This window comes from Pleurodeles waltl, chromosome 9 (genome assembly GCF_031143425.1).
Source record: "Pleurodeles waltl isolate 20211129_DDA chromosome 9, aPleWal1.hap1.20221129, whole genome shotgun sequence".
NCBI classification, from domain to species: domain Eukaryota; kingdom Metazoa; phylum Chordata; class Amphibia; order Caudata; family Salamandridae; genus Pleurodeles; species Pleurodeles waltl.
Window position 1 is genome coordinate 159,100,066 of NC_090448.1, and position 22,676 is coordinate 159,122,741.

At 40.4% G+C, this 22,676-nt stretch overlaps 1 protein-coding gene across 6 annotated transcripts in view; it reads left to right on the plus strand.

Moving 5' to 3' along the window:
- Window positions 1–22,676, plus strand: part of SLMAP (sarcolemma associated protein) — a 793,819-nt gene that overhangs the window by 231,863 nt on the left and 539,280 nt on the right. For all 6 annotated transcript variants that reach the window (XM_069206475.1, XM_069206474.1, XM_069206478.1 and 3 more), the window contains exon 8: window positions 3,236–3,376. In XM_069206475.1, coding sequence (XP_069062576.1) covers window positions 3,236–3,376 — 141 coding nt within the window. The remainder of the gene's footprint in view (window positions 1–3,235; window positions 3,377–22,676) is intronic.

A 22,676-nucleotide genomic window follows, 5' to 3' on the forward strand; every position in this document is an offset into this window, starting at 1 on the left:
CTGACCACAGATTCATCACTGATGGGGGGCTCACCTTCAAGACCTCACAGTACAGGGCTGCAAGGATCTCACTCACCAAATCCCTACATCTCAGTTACCTCGAGCTGCAGGCAGTATTTCTAGCCCTGAAAGCATTTCTTAATCACCTATCTCACAAGGTTGCCCTAGTCTGCACGGACAAGATGACAGCCATGTATTATGCACAGAAATGGGGGAATGATCGTCCCAATTGTCACAACTCTCTCAGACAATATGGAAGTGGGCTCTCCACCACCACATTCATCTGGTGGCAGAGTATCTCCCAGGGTCGGGCAGCGACTTTGCGGACCTGCGCAGCAGAATGTCGCAACAAGTCCACAAATGAGAACTCCACCCACAACTCCCTCAAACATACTTTGCAAAGTGGAGAACTCCACAGATAGATAATTCGCCACAGCAGAAAATGCAAAATTCCTAAGCTTAGCTCCAAGTAACCAAACTCTCTGTTTAAGGGCAACGCTCTATAGATGAATTGTCAGGGATATTTGTTTACGTTTTTCCACCTGTACCTCTCATTACATTTCTGGTTCATAGGATCATGCAAAAGTCTCTCACCATGATCGGATCCTTCTTAGGCATGTCAGCCATGGTTCACCACACTTCTGGACCTAGCAGAAGTTCCCCCTCAAAAAGCTTCCCAACAGGCCGACCTTCTCACTCAAAATCACGGACAGATCAGATATCCAGACCCCGGGTCACTCAACCTTGCGATAATGCTCCTGAAGTCATAGAATTTGGTTACTTGTGTTTGTCTGTGGAATGTATGGACAGTCTCAGAGAAGCTCATAGACCCACAACTGGAGCATGTTGTGTTGCAAAATGACAACATTCTGTTTGTTACTGACAACACCATACGTATTGACCCCATTAATGCCACTGTTTCGTTTGATATTTGCTCCATTTACAAAAAACAAATTTAGCTTACAATTCCGTTCACCTACATCTCGCAGCTACAGCGAAATATTTACAGAACAGACAACATAATTCTTGGTTCAGAATCCCAGTCATTAAAGCGTTCAATGAAGGCCTTAAAACGGTCATTCCACCCAGGGTGCCTCGTGCACCATCCTGAAACCTCAATATTGTGCTTATCAGGTTAGTAGGCCCTCCTTTTGAGCCACTTCATTCATGTCTTTTTCAATAGCTTTATTGGAAGGTGGCTTTCTTAGTTGCCATCACACCACTCAGGCTCAGTTAGCTCCAGGCCCTAACCTTGGAAGACACTTTCTTCCAAATTCATAAAGACCTAATGTGGTTTCACAGTTCCATATAAACTAATCTGTGGAGCTACCAGTCTTCTTTCCGCAGCCCGACTCTGTTGCAGAAAGAGGTATCCACACTCTAGATGTTAAGAGCACCTATGTTTTACATTGACAGAACCAAAGAGTTTAGGAATAGTAAACAGGTCTTTGTAGCCTTTTCACTCCCTCACAAGGGTAGTCCAATGTACAAAAACAGCATAGCAAAATGGGTAGTTAAGTGTATACCGACATGCTATGCTAGAGCAAAGACAGTTACCTGTTACTCCTAGAACACATTCTACTAGGAAAAAAGGTGCCACTATGACTTTCTTTGGAAGCATCCCTATAGCTGGCATTTGTTAGGCAGCTTACATGGTCTGCACCACACACATTCACAAAACATTACTTTGGGGATGTATAAGCACGTCAGCAAGCCATTGTAAGTCAAGCTGTGCTACAAACACTTTTCTAGTCAACTGCAGCTCCCACAGTCTAGCCACGGCTTTTATGGATGGACTGCTTTACAGTCTATGCACAGGATGTGTGTCTACAGACACACATGCCATTGAACGGAAAATGTTACTTACCCAGTAAGCATCTGTTCGTGGCATGTAGTGCTGCAGATTCACATGCGCCATTGCTCCTCCCCATACGAATGTGGCTGTTTGAGTTACATTGTTTGTATAGATTTATACATCTTTCTCTTTACTTCTTCTGCACTCCTTTTCTCTCCCACCTGCGGGTAAATAATCTTACAAAGGAGTCGACGCCCGTGTGCACTATCACCGAGAAGAGGAGTCACTCGATCCTGTGAGTCAAAACGCTTCTTAAAAGAAAAACAACTTTAACTACTCCGGACCCAACACTAGATGGCAGGAGTATGCAGAGCATGTGAATCTATAGCACTATATGCCATGAACAGATGCTTATTGTCTAAGTAACATTTTCCTTTCTTTTGCTGCCCTTCCCTATGCTCATTGCACTGCTGACCAGACTCTTTAAGAAACGGGACATAATATCTGAAATGTTAACTACTGTCTAATCACTTACAGTTCCCTCTCCCCATTCTGTGCTATCTTGAGAGGTTTTCTGTCCTGAATGAATAATATTGCACTTAGCTTTATTAAATATTATTTGCACTTCTTTGAGCACCAATTTACTCTTTTTAAGAACAATCATATGTTCCTCTTTCCTGGATACCCACTGTGTCACATACTAGTCCCACGAATAGTAGGATTGACCATCCTACAGTTCCTTGTAGTGGCTTACTGGCCAGCATCCTCTTTGTAGTAAACCAAACATTTCCACTTTTTGTTTCATTTCCTTTGATATGTCCTTCTCCGCCTTTAAGCTGTAGGGCTGCACTAAGGGTATAAAGCTGGCGTTTGAGGCTTCTACGTGAAGCGTTGCTAAGGTCAATGGACACTGCATCTGTTGTTCGTCCTTTAGATCCAATGACAGTCGAAGACCTCTGTTGAAGATGCTTGGCATGACCTCACTTTTACTGTAACAAATTTGGTTTGAACCTGTAACTGTGCCATTTCAAGATAATTCCACCAATCTTTGTTCATAGTCTGTTGTTCTTTATCTTGAGTGCAGTTTGTTTTCAAACGTGAATCTCCCTGCTCTTAGCCATTCACATATGCATACCATTAAAATAGAACAGGCAAGATTGGTTGTGGACAAACATGAAGGCATTGTAGAGTTTGTTTTCAAATGACCAGGCTTGTTCCAAATCCAACCTAATTTAGCAAGAAATGTTTATTTGTTGTAAACATGCTCAAATTGCTTAGAGGCGGTGTATTTTTACAGTTGATTTTTAATTTCATTTTGAACCTGAAGTTTTTGTTTTCTTAGGAGTAATTCATTACTTAATTAAAAAAACACGAGTCACCTAACAAAATAAAACATTCCATAATGTTTATAAGCTCATGCATTGTTTTTTAATATGTTAGACTCAGACGGAAGACGGTATACGAAAGGAGCTTGTGGCTTTGCAAGAAGACAAACACAACTACGAAACAACAGCCAAAGAGTCCTTGAGGCGGGTCCTTCAGGAAAAGATTGAAGTGGTTAGAAAACTATCTGAAGTAGAGGTATTTTATTTTTATTACAATTAATATTTGATTGCCTACTATCATAAGCCTTCAGAAAAAATTGTGTATAATATTTAACTCAAATTAAAATAGAATCGAAAAGGGTATACAGTAGTGTCCATCATCACTGCCTAGTAAGGTGTTCTTTGCACTCAGTCTGTCACCTTGGAAGACAAAATAAACCTTCTATGATAGTGCCACTGCATTTCACATTTTCGTCTGGTATATTTTCTCAGCTGTTGATGAATCCCAGAAATAAAGTGGAAGATCGATGTAAACTTCAGTCTGCCTTGTAATTAAACAAACACAAACGATGGACGGAATGTGGAACCAATCAAACATTAACCCCCAGTCACAGATCTGGGTTAAATCCATCAATTATTTTGCTCACCATGCCACCCGAGTTTGGACCCAGCCATATGCAAATCAGTCTTGACCCTGTTCTCCATAGTAACAAGCCTTAACTGCCAGGCCAGATCTTCCCTGGACCAGAAACAAGCATCCTGGGACCGGTTTCGGGGTATCACCCCTCTTCAGCCAGGCTAGCTTGAATCTGGTGGCATAGTGAGCACGGGACCCAAGTCTGGGCATACCCTTCCCACTTGGGGCAACAAATGCAAAAATGAACAGTTGATGGACAGAATGTAGACCAAAGCAAACATTCACCACCAGTCACCCCCACCCCAGTCACAGATCTGGGTTTAATCCATCAGTTGTTTTGCTCACCATGCCATTCCACTTTGGACCCAGCCATATGCAAATCAGTCTTGACCCTGTTCCCTATGGGAACAGTCCAGCCCGAACTGCCAGGCCAACATGCAGTTCTTCAAAGGTGTACACTCACTTTGAAATCTGTAGAACAACCTCTTTGAAGTTTTGCATGGATGAAATCTTGACCATTCAACAACAGCAATTTTCAATGAGGACACCTTTTTGAATTGAAATTCTTCAGAAGAAAGGTTTTTTCGAGCTCTTGTATAAGTTTGTGCTTCACTGGTTTGGTTGCAGCATCTCCATCAAAAAATGTGTGTGTTGGAAGAAGCTCATGTGACAGGAATGCCCTTGATAAATTCACCCCTTTCTTTTGCTCCGTCCACCTCTCTATGTGCTTGAGAAAGTTATTTTTTTGTAACCTGTTTTGTAGTGGCTGGTTGGACGAAACTGCTACTATGAAAATTAAAGTGTGGAAGTTTAGGTTGAGTGATTATGTTAGCTTTTTCTCTTTCAATACAATCTCTCCTGCTTCAGTTTTGCGTATAGTTTCGATCCATGTTCCAGGACATCGCTTAGACTCATTTCAAAGGGGTGCCCTTGCAAGAAATGAAGAAGGCTGTCAAAATGTTAATTAAAATGTTCCCCTCGCTTTCCCACAAGTTCGTTGTGAGGAATAGTTACACAATGGTCCATTTATTATGAATTTACCATCTCTCTGAAAACATTGCAAATAGAAAGTACTTCATGGTGAACTAGCTGCCGTTGAGCAACATATTCCCTTTTACGTGTCTGACCAACAATTCACTTGAAGCTTTTCTGTGATCTCTGGATTGTCTGTTCCAGTTTCATATCTGGAGTCACAGCATTGAACCTTACCTCTCTGTCTAACACCAGAAAATGTCTTTAGATTAATTTTTTGTAGAGCTACGGTTTTTCCACCTCTAACTTCTTCACTCATTTCAAATACCAGAACCCATATCTCAGGTACTTTGTGCGAATGAATTCGTGAAGCACAGTAATCAGTGACTCCACAGTCTTCACATGCCGCTTTCAATTACGTTCCCGATCAGCATGTACCAAGTTTTTCACTAGAGCTATCAAGTGTAAAACATTTCCATTGTACTTGCAAAGTTCTTATTTTTCTTCACATTCTTTGACAAACTCTACAATCGGTTTTCTTACCTTGGAATGAGTGTATTGAACATTGCCTAGCTTTGCGTTCTGTCTTTGAATGAAGTGCACCCCCGTGCCTTGTTCACTTCTGAGATAAAATATGCAAACCCTAATTTGTCGTTCTTGTTCCAGAAAGCATTCCAACGCAATGTCTCTGTAGCCTCAGATATGATGAGCATACCTTGTAACAAACAAGCATAATGAGTTCGGCTCAGTACTGTCTGGACAGTTTTGCTTTCAAAGACTTCAGCCTCAATAAGTGCATCGTCTATGCCACATCCACTGAGATAATTTCCTGCACACTGCAACCCAACTTTTATCATGTGGAAACACCCAACATTGGATAAAGATCATCATATTCTACTATATTGCTCATAAAAATGTCAGCTACAATACGGAAACCACCTTCATCTCAGAATAGTGGAGGATAGACTGGTCTTCAAGCTGATCATGCAAATTTTTGACGACTTCTTTTTTTTTTTTTTTTTTTTTTTTTTTTTTAAGAGCTGTGTATACTGTTGCATAGTTTGTGACTGGAGATGGTTTTACTCATTGTTAGACCTGACAGCCTTAGGGTGGTCAACCCCAGCTTTTTGCCTGCCTCCCTCCTTTTTATGACCCTGTTTTTACTGGTTTTAGGACTGCGCACTTTACCACTTCTGTCTAGTGCTAAAGTGCATATGCTCTCTCCCCTAAACATGTTAACATTGGTTCCTACCCAATTGGCATATTTAATTTACCTGTAAATCCCTAGAAAAGTGCACTACATGTGCCCAGGGCCTGTAAATTAAATGCTACTAGTGGGCCTGCAGCACGGATTATGCCACCCACATAAGTAGTCCTTTACCCATGTCTCACACCTGCCGTTGCAAGGCCTGTGTGTGCAGTTTCACTGCCACTTCAACTTAGCATTTAAAAGTACTTGCCAACCCTTACACTCCCCTTTTTCTACATATGTCACCCCTAAGGTAGGCCCTAGGTAACCCATAGGGAGGGTGCTATTTAGGTTAAAGGTATGACATGTACTTATGTGTTTTGCATGTCCTGGTAGTGAAAAACTCATAAATTCGATTTCCACTACTGAGAGGCCTACCTCTCTCATAGACTAGCATTAGAACTGCCCTCATATACTTTAAAGTGGTGGATTCTGATCTGGAAGGAGTGGCCCGGTCATGTTTAGTATTGCCAGAATGGTAATAGAAAAATCCTGCTTGATGGTGAAGTTGGATTTAATATTACTATTTTAGAAATGCCACTTTTAAAAAGTAGGACTTTCTCTACACTTACTGCCATAAGGGCTTTACAGTCTGTCTCCAATTCACGTCTGATCTGTGCAGGTTGACAGCTCCCCTTGTGCATTCTACCCAGACAACCATAAATACAGGACACTCAGTCACATCTGCATTCATCTGCATAGTGAATGGGTCTTCCTGGGCAGGAAAGGTGGAGGGGCGCACACTTATATTTCAAAGGCCAGTGGCCTGCCCTCACACAAAGGACTGATAACCCCCACAGGGATCCTGGCAGACAGGACTGGGCTGAAAGGGGAACTTGTGCACTTCAGAACCACTCTTTGAAGTTTCCCCCACTTCAAAGGCATTTTTGCGTATGTAAACTGGGTCTCTGACCCCACCAAATCAGACACTTCTGGACCTACCCCTTCACTCATCCCCTGCTGCCCTGCTTGTTGTCCTGCTGCCTTGCTGGCCTATGACTCTGCTTGAAGGACTCTGCCTTCTTCCTGAAGTGCTCTCCAAGGGCTTGGCTTGAGCTTGCGTCATGTTTTTTTGAAGTCTCAGCACCAACAAAGACTTCACCTTTTCAGGAAAATCCTTGTACATTGAAATTCGACGCAACACCTGCAGAAATCGATGCAAAGCATGCATCGCAGCTGAAAAATCGCCGCACTGTAGACTGGAATGATGTGGCACTGACTGGAAATTCTATGCAGTGTCTCCTTTGAGATGGAAAATACGACTCATCGCCTACAGGATCGACGCAACGCCTGGCCTTCTACCAGCGCGTCAGATGTTTTCAACGCATCATCCCTTGGCGTCAAATTATCCCTGCTTCGCGATGAGGAACCAAGACTGCGTGCCTAAAGAAAGACACAATCCCTTGCAGCGTGGAAAAAAATAACACATTGTCTGTGCTGCGCTGGAAAATCCGAAGCAACACTTTATTTTTCCACACATATCCTCCTCTGCGGTCCCTGTGCATCATTATTTTTTATGCATCCCAGTTAGTGTATGTTACAAAGAACCACTATTGATTTCTAAGAATTTAGACTCTTTTAAACCTTTTAAAAGTGATATTTCAACTTGTGCGTATTGGATCATTGTTGTTTTGACTTTATTTTATTCAGATAAATATTGTTTATTTTTCCAAAACTGTGTGGTGTATTTTTGTGGTGTTTTCAATGTTTACTGTATGATTTATTGCACAAATACTTTACATTTTGCCTTCTAAGTTAAGCCTAACTGCTCAGTCCCAAGCTACCAGAGGAGCAAAGGATAATTTGGTTGTGTTGTGACTCACCCTGACTAGGGTAGTGGTCTGCACTTGGACAAGGGTGTATACTCTGCCAACTCGAGACCCCATTTTTAACGCTGGTTAAAAACCCAACTTTCTTCAGTGGGGTGATATTCTGGGAGATCAGAGCATGAATTCTATTCCACAGAGGAACTGGCTTTTCTTCATCTTTCAGTCCGCACTGAATAAGCAATATGATACATTCAGTTAAATCAGCTTTGCAGGTCGCAGCATCAGTTACAGAGCCATGTCGCCAGTCACTTTAAAACTTTCTGGTAGACTGGAGAAGTGTTGATGGCTTGAGTTGATTTGGCACATGTTCAATTAATCAAATCAATCATGTATGGTAAGGCAGTTGTATTATACATTTGCAGCTTCATTTGTTTATGCCTGCAGCTGACAGCTTGTTTTCCAGCAGCTACTTCATTGGTACGGTTTTGAAAAAAGCACCATGGCAGTATTGTGTGTGTTGGATGTTCCAAATAAAGAAGAGTTGTCTTCAAAATCAAAATTGCCAATGGCAGAAGCTGTAAATGCTTTCATGGTAAAGTGACTGTAAGTGGCGTGCTGTTGGAGTCAAATTATTTTACAGCATGAGCTGCTAACAAGTTCCTGCTCCATACTAGGTCATTATAACTTGTTGATACACCAGTCCTCTTCATTGAAGTGATTAGCTCCCTACTTTTGCACTTGTCATAGATTGCATTAGAAGTCATCATGTGTAGTGGATTTTTCCGTTTGCCGTGATGTCATTCATAAAACATGATTTAGAAAAGACAGTGCATTTGCACAGCATAAGCTTGTCTGTTCATGGGATTGTCTTCCACTTCTTCTCTTATATCAACAAGGCGGTCAATGTTGCCGGCTACTGTTTAAACTCAAGAACTGTAGTTTGTAACAGTTTGATTTTGCTAATTTATGGTCAATAAATGATCTTACGCGATTCGTCAGGACCTTAAAGACGTACCTAATCCTTTAAATACTTGGACATCCCATATTAGGGGAACTTCGATGAAAGTAGGTCACCCGGATAGGTTGGCTCCGCTGACAAATCAAAGTGGATTGCTTCAATTAGATGCTCTCCCCGATGAGGCCCTACATTTAATTTTTTGTGGGCTTTGTTCTCCCTAATATGGGATGTCCAAGTATTTAAAGGATTAGGTACGTCTTTAAGGTCCTGACGAATCGCGTAAGATCATTTATTGACCATAAATTAGCGAGAAACATGTTGACCTATGATGTAGAGTAACACAGGGGGTCCTGTGTGTACTTGTTTCATGTTTACTACTCCCCAATGTGAGAGTTAGTAGCTGTAATAGGAAATTCTTTTTTTATGGGGAGTGTAGACATTATTTTACTATATCTCTATTTATTGTTTTTAATCTTGCCAGAGGTACTAACATTGAATTAAATCTATGATCATACCCTACCTCTAGGCATTTTTAACCATTATTATACCAATCCTCGAATTCTTTTGACCGGTTGTGCATTTTCTTCCTAAAGATCTCCGGCAAAGAGCCCCCACGTGGGGCCCGTCAGGCATTGCAGCGCCAGCCTGACGAGGAGCACAGCCCTATGATGAAGCATGTCACCGGTAGGTGAGTGAGGGCTCGTGCTTCAAAAGAACAATCTTTTCCTTGGTATGCAGAACTTATCGGTCTAAAAGGAACTCTCTCTTTTTTTGGAATCGTGTGTGCAATTTTTGATTCATACTGGATTATAACATCACCTCCGCCACCTTTAAAAAGGAAATTAACTTTCCAAGAGAGTCTTGATTCCTCTACACCTCCAAATAACACTACCAACGAAAATTCTTTTTTGTACTAAAACTTCGCCATCTTTACCTACTTCTCCACAACATACTCCTCCACCAACATCTCCCCCTTCTTCAGGTTTCACACCACCCAGTTAACCACCTGATGGGTCTCAGGATATAGGGGATACTTCAGATGAACAGGACCCATGGAATGAGTATGATCCGAATCCTATTACACCAAATGATCCGGATCTTTACTCAGCTAGACCCTCACCACCTGAGGATTCCACATCATACCAACAGGTTATAGCTAGAGCAGCAGGATTTCACGATGTACATATGTACACTGTTCCAATAGAGGAAGACATGCAGAAGAAATATTTAAAGAGCCTGTTAGAGTAAGTGTTATCACTCCCAGAGTTGATAAAAAGTACAAGGCTGCACCCACTGATCCTTTATATTTAAGAATACAAATCCCTCCAGACTCTATTGTTGCCCCTATTGCACGCAAAAGGGCTAATAGCCAGTCAACAGGAGACACACCTCCTCCTCATAAAGAGTAAAAAATGTGATGCCGTAGGAAAAAGAATGGCATCCCAAACAGCCAATCACTGGCGAATTGCAAATGCACAAGCTTTACTATCCAGATATGACCGAGCTTACTGGGATGCTATGGAGTAAATTTTACAATACCTACCAGAAGAACATCTTAAAAGAGAGGTAGAAATTGTAAATGAGGGGCAAACAATTTCCAACAACACCATTAGATGTGCACTTGATGCTGCTGATAAAGCAGCATGCAGTATTAACACAAGTGTCATCATAAGGCGCCATGCCTGGCTCAGATGCTCAGGGTTTAAACAGGAGGTACAACAGGCAGTTTTAAACATGACTTTTGATAAAGAACATTTATTTGGTTCACAAGTGGATACCACACTTGAAAAATTAAATAAAGATAATCATACTGCCAAAGCTATGGGAGCTTTACAAGCCAGTACACAGACGGGTAATTTTTGTTGTGCAGGGTTTACCAGAGGATTTAGATCATAATTTCAAGAAAATTCCACAAATCAAACTAAACCCACATCTCAATAGAGGGTTACTTTAGAGGATCATATACAGGAAACAATTATAAGAGAAGAGGAAAACCATATACATCTAGAGGTTCCTCATATGTCACTAAACAATGACTTAAAAAAAACAATACTAACACGCACCACTCCTGTAGGTGGAAGGTTACAACTTTTACCCTCAATGGACTCAAATTACCACAGGTCAACGATCAATGGGTACTCCATATTATCCAAAATGGTTATTGTCCGGAGCTCATTTCCTCTCCACCAAATATACACCCTCGTACTCAGACTCTCAGAAGATGATCTCACCCTTCTCTAAGAGGAAGTACATTCCTTTCTTCTAAATGGGGCTATAAAACCAGTACCATTACAGTACCAAGGAACAGGAGTTTACTCCCTGTATTTTCTAATTCCCAAAAAAGGCAGGTCTCTCAGACAAATATTAGATCTCAGACCCTTAAACCACTACATCCTATCAGAACATTTTCATATGGTCACTCTTCAGGATGTTATTCCTCTATTACAACTAGACGACTTCATGACAGCATTACATCTAAAGGATGCTTTCACTTTCCCATTCAACCCGCACACCCCAAATACATAAGATTTATAGTGGCAGGAAAGCATTACCAATTCAAAGTATTACCATTCGGAGTCACAGCCACTCCCAGAATATTCACAAAATGCCTTGCAGTGGTTGCAGCACATCTCAGAAGAAAACAAATTCATGTGTTCCCCTATTTGGACGATTGGCTCATCAAAGCCAATTCATTCACACAGTGCCAAAAACACACTAAAACTACAATTAGTCTCCTACACTCTTTGGGGTTCACCATAAACTACATCAAATCTCATCTGCAATCTCTCCAAATATAACCCTATGTGGGAGCTATTCTCAATACACAATTAGGAATAGCATTTCCCAACCCAAACCGGGGCCACACTTTTCAGACAGTAATTGCTACATTAAAACAGAACCCAGCATACACAGTAAGAACTGTTATGAAACTGTTAGGAATAATGACACTTGCATTGCCATAGTGCCTCATGCCAGACTTCATATGCGTCCTCTTCAACAATGTATTTCTCGTCAATGGTCTGAGGCACAGGGTCAGATGGAAGATCTAGTGTTGTTGGACCGCCAGACTCATCTCTCTACATTGGTGAAATATCACAAATCTTATGAAAGGGCAGCCCACTGTAGACCCTATGCCTCCGATCACTCTCACAACCAATGCACCAAACAGATTGGGGAGCTCGTCTCCTCATCCTCACAATTTAGGGGATATGGACGATACTCATCGGCCTCTTCATATCTATTACCTGGTACTGCAAGCAATATTCTTGGCAATAAAAGCATTTGTTTCACATTTGCAACACAAGCCAGTATTGATACGCACAGACAACTTGACAACCATGTACTATCTTCAAAAACAGGGGGCACACATTCTCATCAACTGTCCCATTTCACACAAACCATATGGAAGTGGGAGCTTCATCACCACATTCATATAGTGGCACAATATCTCCCAGAGACAGACAACCACTTAGCAGACTTACTAAGTAGGATGCAGTAGCAAACACTTTAGTTGGAACTCCACCCACAAGTCCTTCAACAGTACTTCAAAAAGTGGGGAACACCTCAAATAGATCTGTTCGCAACATAGTAAAACAAAAAATGCCAAAACTTTGCCTCCAGGTCCCCACCCTTAGTCAAAGATGATTGCTCTATGGATGAGTTGGTCAGGGATATTTGCTTATGCTTTTCCCCCTCTCCCACTCTTATCATTTCTAGTCCGGAAGATGAAACCATCTTCCCTCAACATGATCTTCTTGGCCCCTAAATGGGCACATCAACCATGGTATACAGTACTTGTGAAACTCTCAGTTGTTCCTCATCAAAAACGTCCCAACAGACCAGATCCCCTGACACAAAAACAGAGACAAATACAACATCCAAATCCCAAATCACTCAACCTAGCGTTAAGGCTCCTGAAGTCATAGAATTTTGATATTTACAGTTACCACAGGAATGTATGGCTATCCCTAAACAAGCAAGCAAACCTACAACTAGATAATGCTATGCAGCAAAATGGAAACGTTTTGTTTTTTATTCCCAAACAAAAAACATTGACCCTCTCAAGCCAACAGTACAAGACATTTTACTATATTTATTACACTTACAAAAAGCCAATTTAGCTTTCACATCTACTAGTTTACATTTAGCTACTATGGCTGCAAATTTTCAAACTAGACAACATATTCCTTTGTTTAAAATTCCAGTTATCAAAGCATTTATGGATGAACTAAAAATAATAATTCCACCAAGAATTCCCCCAGCACCATCTTGAAATCTTAACATTGTACTCACAAGACTCATGATTCCACTGTTTGAGCCACTTCACTCCTTCCCCCTACAATTCCTTTCATTGAAAGTAACCTTTTTAATTGCTATCACCTCCCTTAGATGTTTCAGTGAGCTCCAGGCTTTAACTTTGGAAGAACCTTTCTTTAAAGTTCATAAAGAAACAATTGTGGTAAGAACAAATCCAAAAGTAATTTCGCAATTTTATATTAATCAAACAATATAATTACCAGTTTTCTTCCCACATCTAGATTCCATAGCAGAAAGAGCTATACATACTCTAGATGTTAAAAGAGCTCTTATGTACTATATAGATAGAACAAAACATTTTCAGAAAACAAAAGAGCTTTTTGTGGCTTTCTCCTTACCACACAAAGGAGATCCTATATGTAAAACAACTATAGTCAGATGGGTAGTCAAATGCATTCAGACTTGCTATACTAAAGTGAAGCGACAATTACCTGTACCACCTAGAACACATTCCACTAGGAAAAACTGTGAATCTATGGCATTTTTAGGTAACATACCTATAGCAGATATTTGTAAAGCAGCAACATGGTCTAAACCACACAAATTTACAAAACATTATTGTGTAGACGTCTTTGCAAGACAACAAGCAAATGTTGGACAAACTGTACTTAAAACACTTTTTCAAACTATAGCAACCCCTGCACACCAGCCCCCGCCTTATGGAGGGACTGCTTTACAGTCTATGCACAGCATGTGTATCTACAGCTAAATATGCCATTGAACGTAAAATGTTACTTACCAGTAGACATCCGTTTGTGGCATATAGTGCTGTAAATTCACATGCAACCTCCCTCCTACCAGGATGTGTAGAAGTTGCAATTTAGTGTTGTATATAAATAATGTACATATGCAAATACATTGCATGGACGTCTATTCTATCCTATCTATTTTTCACTATTTCACTCTCCCACCCGGGGAGAAACAATCTAACAGATGCCCATGCACAGTATTCCTAACGGGAGGAGTCACTCGATCCCGTGACTCAAACAATTTCTTCAAACAAAAACAAGTTGTACTACTCTGAACCCAACACTAGATGGCGAGCTTATGCACAGCATGTGAATTTACAGCACTACATGCCACGAACAGATGTCTACTGGTAAGTAACATTTTCCTTGTCATTAAGTCCAGTATTGAATTCTTTCAGTCCGTTTCTTAAAAGTGTTCCTGCTGATTTTACTGCATCCTGTGATCTTATTTAGGCACTAAGAACTTCAGGAGTCAAATCATCTGAACACCATAAGTGCCTTATTCTTTTTGTTAGACTGGCAAAAACAAATTCCATCGTACATTCTTACAAGGAAACTCTTAATTTCACTATTATGGATCAGTACAGTTTCATCAATGTTGACCATTATTTCTCTGATCTCACTGAGTGTGAACCAGTAGCCAGCACTTAAGAGTAGCTTTAAAACTACATTTGCTTTTTCAAGGAGTGCAAGCTTAATTAAAGGCTGGCAGTTACTTCGCTGCTTGTAGATCATTGTACATTCATATTTTCGAGTGTATGCACACATGCAGTTTGGGTGAGCATACAAATGCGCTACAAATACATTCACCTCTTTATTTAGATCAGCTCCTCGGCTGAAATCTTCATCTTGGAAGAAACTACCTACTCTGTAGTTTCCTCAGTCCCTTTAGCCTTTGTTCTGGCTAAACCACAGATAACACTTTGAAGATTCTGTGCTTTCTGATCAGTTGCTGGAGGTGGACGAGGGGTAGCCATCGATCTTATATGTGGATGGGCATTGGGTTTGGTTGTTGTTGCTTTCTCAGAAGACTCTGAATCGTGTTGCGATTCACTGGTTTCTGCTTTTTTTGACAATATTTCCAGGCTTTTTTCCATTCTATATGACTTGTTACAATGATAAACCATTTGATCCTCTTCACCCATAAGTTTCAATCTTTTGTGAACTTCGTCTTGCAGTAATTCTGCAGCATCTCGAACTCTTCTGCCCAGCCGCAGTTGATATTCGCTTTTCTATTGGATTAGTTTGGCATATGACTAATTTTTCTTTGTAGGAGTCTTCAGATTTTGTGGTTATCAACACTCTGGAGGTAAAGATCCTCTGCTACCACCTGTTCAGCTCATGTTTACAAATTTGAATCATTTGAAAACCTGAAACAAAAACAATATTAAAATAAATTACCCATATGATGGCTAAAACATGTCATTATAGAGCCGCCATTTTAGAAAATGTGTTTTGACACCACAATGAAGTATATAGGTCTCATGGTTCCTGAAATATTACATCATCACTGCAGCACATCTGCCATTTTTTAAAATGTTATCCAGAAAACATAGGTCCAGATTAGCAATGTCTACCCAAACTAAATTACTTCTCTCATAATACAGAAACACAAATCAAAAACGAAAATCTCTGGAGAACAATTTTTTACGGAGGTATATCAAGAGGCCAGGACTAATAAGGCCAATGTATACGATCTGTCAACTTAACTGTAAAAGAGAATATTCCATCGTTGTCAGAGACAACAGAATCTATGATCCAGTCCTCCTGCACATTATGGTACATGATGCATTGAAGCACTGATTCATCCCTGTAGAAAGAGGTTCACCATAGATTACCAAAAACTACACCAAATTACCATGTCATTTCTTGAAAATTTGTATGCTAGTGATCTCCTTGAAAGTGAACTTAGAAGAAAAACACACAAATAACTCAGTCTTGACCAATAGTTTTCCTTCATGCTTTGTTGGGGGATAGTTGCTGCACTAACATGCATGAGATCTAGGAGCTGATGTAGGGTTGTAAACGGGGAGAACAGGATATTTTGCTGTGTTTTCTCTTATATCTAACAGATATGAATCGCCCTGGGAAAATAATGGAAATCAAACATAACCATCCACCCTGATCTCCCTATTCTTGCAGATGCTTCCAATTGCTTTGCTTTCCTTCCATCTGTTCCACCCCTTTCTCTTTGCATGTGAGTCTGAGGTTAGCGTCTGCCCACAAAGAAGCAGAGAAAAAGTCTAGTTTGACTCTGATATAGTTTGACCAATGAAAGCTTACTTTTTATGTATGTGACAGCACAGTTGCAAATGTCTGAAGAACTGGTTATCTGTCATACTTTCAGCCTTCTAATACCCACCCTTCACACACTGACTCAAAAGACAAAGCAGGAGAAGAAATAAAAAAAAAATCTAAGAATTGTAAGATACTTACCTGTTAGAAAATGTAAGAGCTTCTTTCTTAGCGGTTGATTTTTCCATCAGCTTCTGTACTATGGCAGAGTTTTCAAGGTAATTTTAACTGTGGTATTCCAGAGTTGGTGGCTCATTAGGATTAGATAGTTCACTTTCTTGAAGGGTTGGTATTCTAGACTTCACTTAAAATTGACAACACTTGTTTGCTTTTAGATTATAGAACAGGATGGACGGGACTTCCAGTGCATTGGCAAAATCACACCTCTGCAAAACAAAAGCTGCAGATCATTGTGCAAAGTCATGAAGAAATTTGAATGGGAATCTGGATCGTTTATTGAGCATCTTTGCTGAGCCCGGTAACCAACATAGTTCTTTGTAGGTCTCAGAATCCTGTTCCAAATCCTGAGGAAGGTTATAAAGGAGTATCACCATTTTGTGTCCTCTGCAGCCATGGAATTCTCACCTCTTGTATATGCCAGTGTGGAGGCCATTGCGTAAGTTAGTGCAATGATTTCCACTTTTCACTCTCTCCTTTTATAAATGCAGACATCTTTAAATCCAATTGTGAGTCTTGGGTCAATCTGACGAAACAATTGTTGTGATCACCATCTAGGCCTGCATTACTTGGTCCTGTCAAAATGATTGATCGCTCCCAAGTTCTTAACCTTATTTGCTGCTTAGAATGGTCTTCCCAAGAACAATGATGATGTACTATCTTAATGCGCACTATGGCTTTTCACACTTTGCAAGAGGGTTCTATGTCAGAACCATCTTTTGCAATTGTGTAATTTGATATACACCCAGGCATACATACATTCTCCTTCTCTTTCCTTCGAGTTGCAAAGGTTGTAAGATCCCTAGTTCTTTAGATACTGTGATGGTGAACTGTCACAAAATCAGAAACGTTTGTTTTCTTTCACATTTGAACAGCATCTACAGTCCCAGATCATTTGTCATTTTTTCATTCTGTGAGAAGCAAATGCTGTCAGTTCAAAATATTTTACTGAACTTCCACTCAGGATGGTGAAGCGTCGAGGATACGAAGTAGACTTCACTGAGACCCATACCCAGACTGAAAGACTCAGAGATGCAGTTAAGTGCTTGAAGGCTTGCTCACTTGTGCTTCTAGAGGGTGAGGCTGAACAGTTTGTTGGTCCGATGCTTCTACCATCTGCCTGACGCCATCATGGCACATGTGACTGTCTGGGCTCAAACCTTGCAGCGAGCGCTATGGTCTGATGTGAAGGGAGAAACATAGTTGAGCAACTGGGGCATAGAGAATGGGGGTGCATACTCGCCCCCCCAGAAGGGATGAGGAGTAGTCTATGTAGCTGAAGGGGATACCGCAATAAAACAAAACAGAAACTATGGGGTGTGGTTGGGGGAAGACCCTGCTTTTGCAGAAGAATATCTTAGATGGGAGTAATTTATGCAATCCCCCCAGGGAGAAGGTTGTTAGATGAGAGTGGCATCATAGGAGATATTGACGAGTTATTTTGATGCCCAGTTCTCCCACCACCATTGGAGTGTTCCCTGGAGGGGTTGTGTAATTATATACCAGTTGTCCTCTGGGACTCAATTAAAAGTGGTACTTTCTTATGTGTCTTTGAAGGAACGCAGAGGTACTCATACCTATTCATCCTGCCAACATTAATTACAAAGAAGCCAAAACACAGGACTGTTACACTTCGCTTCTTGCAATGTTTTGACTCCAATCAAGTGTACCAATCAATAAAATAAGTAATCACAGTGCAGACCAAACAGTGCTCCAGTGGTGATTATATATACAAAGAACATGGATTCCAAGTTGTGTTCTTTTATATACTGCACACTTCCATTAAGCAATCAATGAGTTAACTTGTCTAACAGAAGGAAACACCAGGTATTCAAACTATGTATAATAAAAGGCAATGAACATCATCGTGCAAGTTCATCACAACTCAGTGTCTGTATTTGCATTGGTCGTTTATGAGCACAAGAAAAGACGATCAGAAAGGGTGAGACAGCGGGACTTTGAGTTAGGAAGGCGCAGTATGTCACAACAGTACACAGTGAAACTCCTCCTCCTATATGCGAAGTGCGAATACCATTACTCATATAATTGGTGAGAGGTCCAACACAACCAGTGCGTATTCTTTAAGAACCAGTACCAATCATCTTCATACCAAACACGACGAAGCTGGTCCCATACAGATCGAACCAGTACCAATATTGCGGCAAAATAGCCCAAATTGTCATTTTAATTTATTTGAAGACAAATAAGACAGTATTGGAGTAGCTCATTCAAATGGGCTTGAGGTAAAAATCACTTATAACCCACACCCTTACCATCAACAAGAATGCAGTGGGGGCTAATCCTATTCTGTTTGGCACCATTGAAGTGTGGAGAGCTACAGTGATGTGGCAAACATCTGGAATATCTACTTAGTTGCCTCTGCAACACTAGACTGCTAACCATGGTCCACCATCTTGGGTGAACGGAATACCTAATACTAATAAGTTGCACAAATTTAACCATTTGCTGCTTGTTCACACCGTTAACATATGCATCAGTCCTCTTTCCCATGAATTTTAGACATTAGCCACTTGTGCCCGCAGGGAAACGATTATCGTGAGTCCAAACTGAAACCTCAACCATCATCATACATGTTCCGAATGTGGTGTAGATACAATACTTATATACGGCTATCATCAAAATGGTGCAAAGATGTATATCTTACTACTATTAATATTCATTATTAATGCATGATAGTGAACATAACCAGAATGACATACCAGAGACATTGATTCTACCATGGAGGCAAAGCTTAGACACTTTTGAAGACGTGTTTGGTTTATAGGTAAACAGACAAATTCCAGAGCTAATGAACCTGTCAATGACCCAAGATGCAGTAGGAGGGTTGTGGGCGCTCAGCTGTTTTTGCCCAGTAACAAGGGCAAACAGATTACTTGGTCTTCGCTTGACGATTTGGTTGGAGGGTGTAATGGGGAAAACGGACCAATAGTATGAAAGAATATACGGGTGCACCTGGGCAGATGGCACACAATGTGTATTCTTAGTATGTAGCATAAATGTGAATAAATTCTTTCCTTCCCAGGCTCTTGTATCTTTTCTAGTCTTGGACCATTCTGATACGGGAGACAGATTTAAGATCTTTAGAAGGGAAATTGAGGTAGATCAAAGATCAGCAAAAACATACTGATATTATAAGAAGGAGAGTTAGGGGATGACCCATTATGTCCTGACATACTGAAGTTATAAAGTTCAAAATTAAATGGATCTAGATGGATTGAACGGTAGTGGTGGATCTTTGAGTTCTAGCATAACAAAAGCTTTGTAGGCTTGATAGTTTGCATACTTTGCTACCCCGATAAAAAACGTTTTATTAATATCTAATTAGCAAAAGGGGGACGTGGGTGGAGGACTTAAATAAATCCCATCACCAAAGACTCTGATACATAACATTCCTCACTTTACTCCAGCCCACGTGATGAATAACTTCAGGTGATGGACTTTAGATGATAGGGGAAGGAGAATGTCGGACACCGTCTTACATGTTTAAGCAGGTTGCTCTTTCTCCAAATCGGGCACTGGGTTTTATTCCTCCTCCCTCACTCGCCATCAGAGATGCAGTTATGTGGAAATTAACACTCCCAGTACAGTTCACTGAGACTCGCCTGTACTTCAGAGGGCTAGCATTAGTCATGTATAAAGTTTTGAGCATTGGCACTTGCAGTGCCAAATGGGAATTTCAAACTAGATCAGCATATCTACAGAGTAGAGAAATCCTGACTTATGAGCAGGAAATGCTGTGATGCACTAGCCCCAACTTTATAGGAGGATCTCCTGTAGGGAAGTGACGTATAAGATGTTTTATCGTTAGTATTTTACCCTGGCAAGACTGCATCAAATGTATATCATTTAGAGGTTAGAGATGTGATAAAAATAAAGCTTCTTGTTTACATACTTTGTGGGGCACTTAGGAGTTCTGGAAGGAAGTCCTGAGATATCTTAAAGAGGTATTGGGGTAACCCATATCAGAAGGCCCTGATATGATGCTCCCGGGACTGCTGGACCAAACATTGGAAGGCTTGAATACAACTGAAAGAAAGTTGCTAAGGGTAAGAGACGCAAAACTTCTAACAGAATCACATCTGAAGAATAAAGGCCTGCCAAGCATATCACAATGGTTTTATATACTGTGATGACCATTGGTGAATAGGAAGTTAATGGATAATCTTATGTATACTCAAGTACTTTTTTTCAAGGTGTGGAGACCTCTGATTGTTTACTTGTCCTGCGTAAAGATCCTTTGCTTCTCACCACCTACACTGAGGGTGCTGCAGTTATTTGATTAAGACTCAAAGACAGGGCCTACTTCTGAATGTTTAGAACTAAAATCTAGGGGGAAGATTTAGCAAATTGCCAAACTTAGGAAACTTGGCAGATAGTTGAAACAGAGACGGGGACAGAGGGGTGAGAATGTGGGACAGTTGCAAATCTTTGTGTGTGAATGTCATATTTTTTTAAAACTATAAATCATGATAAAAAATAGATTTGAATAGTATATTAAAAAAAAACAAAAAAAACACTGTTCCTTAAGACGACTGAGGATAAGTTTGCTAGATATCCGCTGAGGGGCTTCAGTTTGTTCTGCACTGTTATTGACTCCATGCAGCTGAATTGAAGCCCAGGGACTGCCCAGGATGGTAAAGGCACCTTCTTATGAAACTTGTGGAAGTCAGGGTCATTTTTCCTGTTGCAGATTGATCAGTGGGGCAGGTGTTAAGGCTACCAGTTGTTCGGTTTGTCCCCCTTCATTTGCCGTATGTATCATAGGTTTCAAAATACTTATGCTTTTCTATTGCTTATGCTAAATCCCTAGAAATATTTCCTAAGGCCATGTTAAGACTTTGGAAATGCTTTTGTCTAATTGCACCAGAGATACCTTTGACAATATTGTTATAGTGGATGATATCTTCAAGTGATGTGGCTAACTGCACATGGCACCACATTGCTGTGTTGTTTTGGTCCTTTTTCCACTTCAGCATTGTTTCTAGAAAATGTCTTTATCCAACAGTCCTTTTATGTAAGAATCATTTGACTGGTGTGTGTGATTCTTTTCAAAAGGTACAGTGTACAAATGAATAACAATTCATCAAATGCTTAATATGTGTTTGAATGCTATCAATTGATATCTTTGGCTGGTGAGGAATGGCACCCTGTTAAAGAAAGACATGTTGCAGTGTCTGGAGAAGGAGGACATCTGTTTATTTGTGAAATCTTTTCTCCTGATTCTCAAGGAGAAAAATGTGTTGGATCCATTTCTTACTGTACATGAGCAGAGTCACAGTTGTGTGCTGTGTTTGAAATAAAGTGAATACCGCTCTTCTGCTAGGTAGGGGTGAGGGTGTGGAGAGGGTAATTTGTTGCAATCGTTTTCCCTTATTTCTATGTGTTATGACATGTCTAAAATATTGAAGACAGGCTGTCTCCTCTTAAGGAAATTTGGCCCTTCTGAATTCTGAAATGAGGCCATCGTAAAATGATAAATTTGCTTGCTTGAACCACATTTGGCATCCTTCACTGACGGTTGTCCACGGTTATTATTGGGGTGCATTTCCTGTCATATGGCTGAAAAGGCCCCTTGGAATTTTATCACTTTACCGGCCAGTGCTGGTAATAAATGTAGACTTTGGGAGTCTCAAATAGTTTTTGAATTCTAGGGTACAGTTTTGCCATATTAAAATAAAAGTCTGAAAGTCTTATGTGAATGAATAATCTTTATTGTACAGTTAATAAAAACCATTACAATGGTGTACCATATGTTGCCAGGGTAAAATCAAATTTCATTTTCATATAAAATGCATAAATAATACACTTTAAAAAAAAAAAAAACAGCTTAAAAGGGAAAACTAGTCTGTAACTTTGCTCTTGTCTCATCGTTCTATTCATTTTCCTAAAAATCTCTTCTCTGCCTTCTTTACAATTTTCACCATATGTGAATTCAGGATTGGGTCACCTGGTTTTAGGTATGCTATTACTGCTTGCCTGCATGTCCTTATACCACGTTGAGTAAAAAGCAGTTTTAGCAGGCATTTTCTCTCTTGCTCTAAGGCAGGGCACAGACATAAAAGGTGAATCATATTCCCCTTCCCCTTATTACATAACCTACAAATTTCATTAGGGCTCTCCTCCGCCCCCCCCACCCTCCCTGACTAGTCTTTATTATCACCAGGTAACTTTCCTAGTCGAATATACAAATACTCCATTCTTAGAACAGGGAACCAGCCTTCTTCGAAATAGAGCTGCTGTCGTAGGCGTTTATAATCATTTAGTACCCCCCAGGCAAGCGATCTTTCCAAATAACATTTCTTTGTCATTCAATAGAGATAGCATCTTTGGTTTGTTGTTTACTACTCTTTTGAAACATGCTACAGATATGTTACTTTCCCAGCTTTCGTGCAGTCCTAAATCATTTATTGCC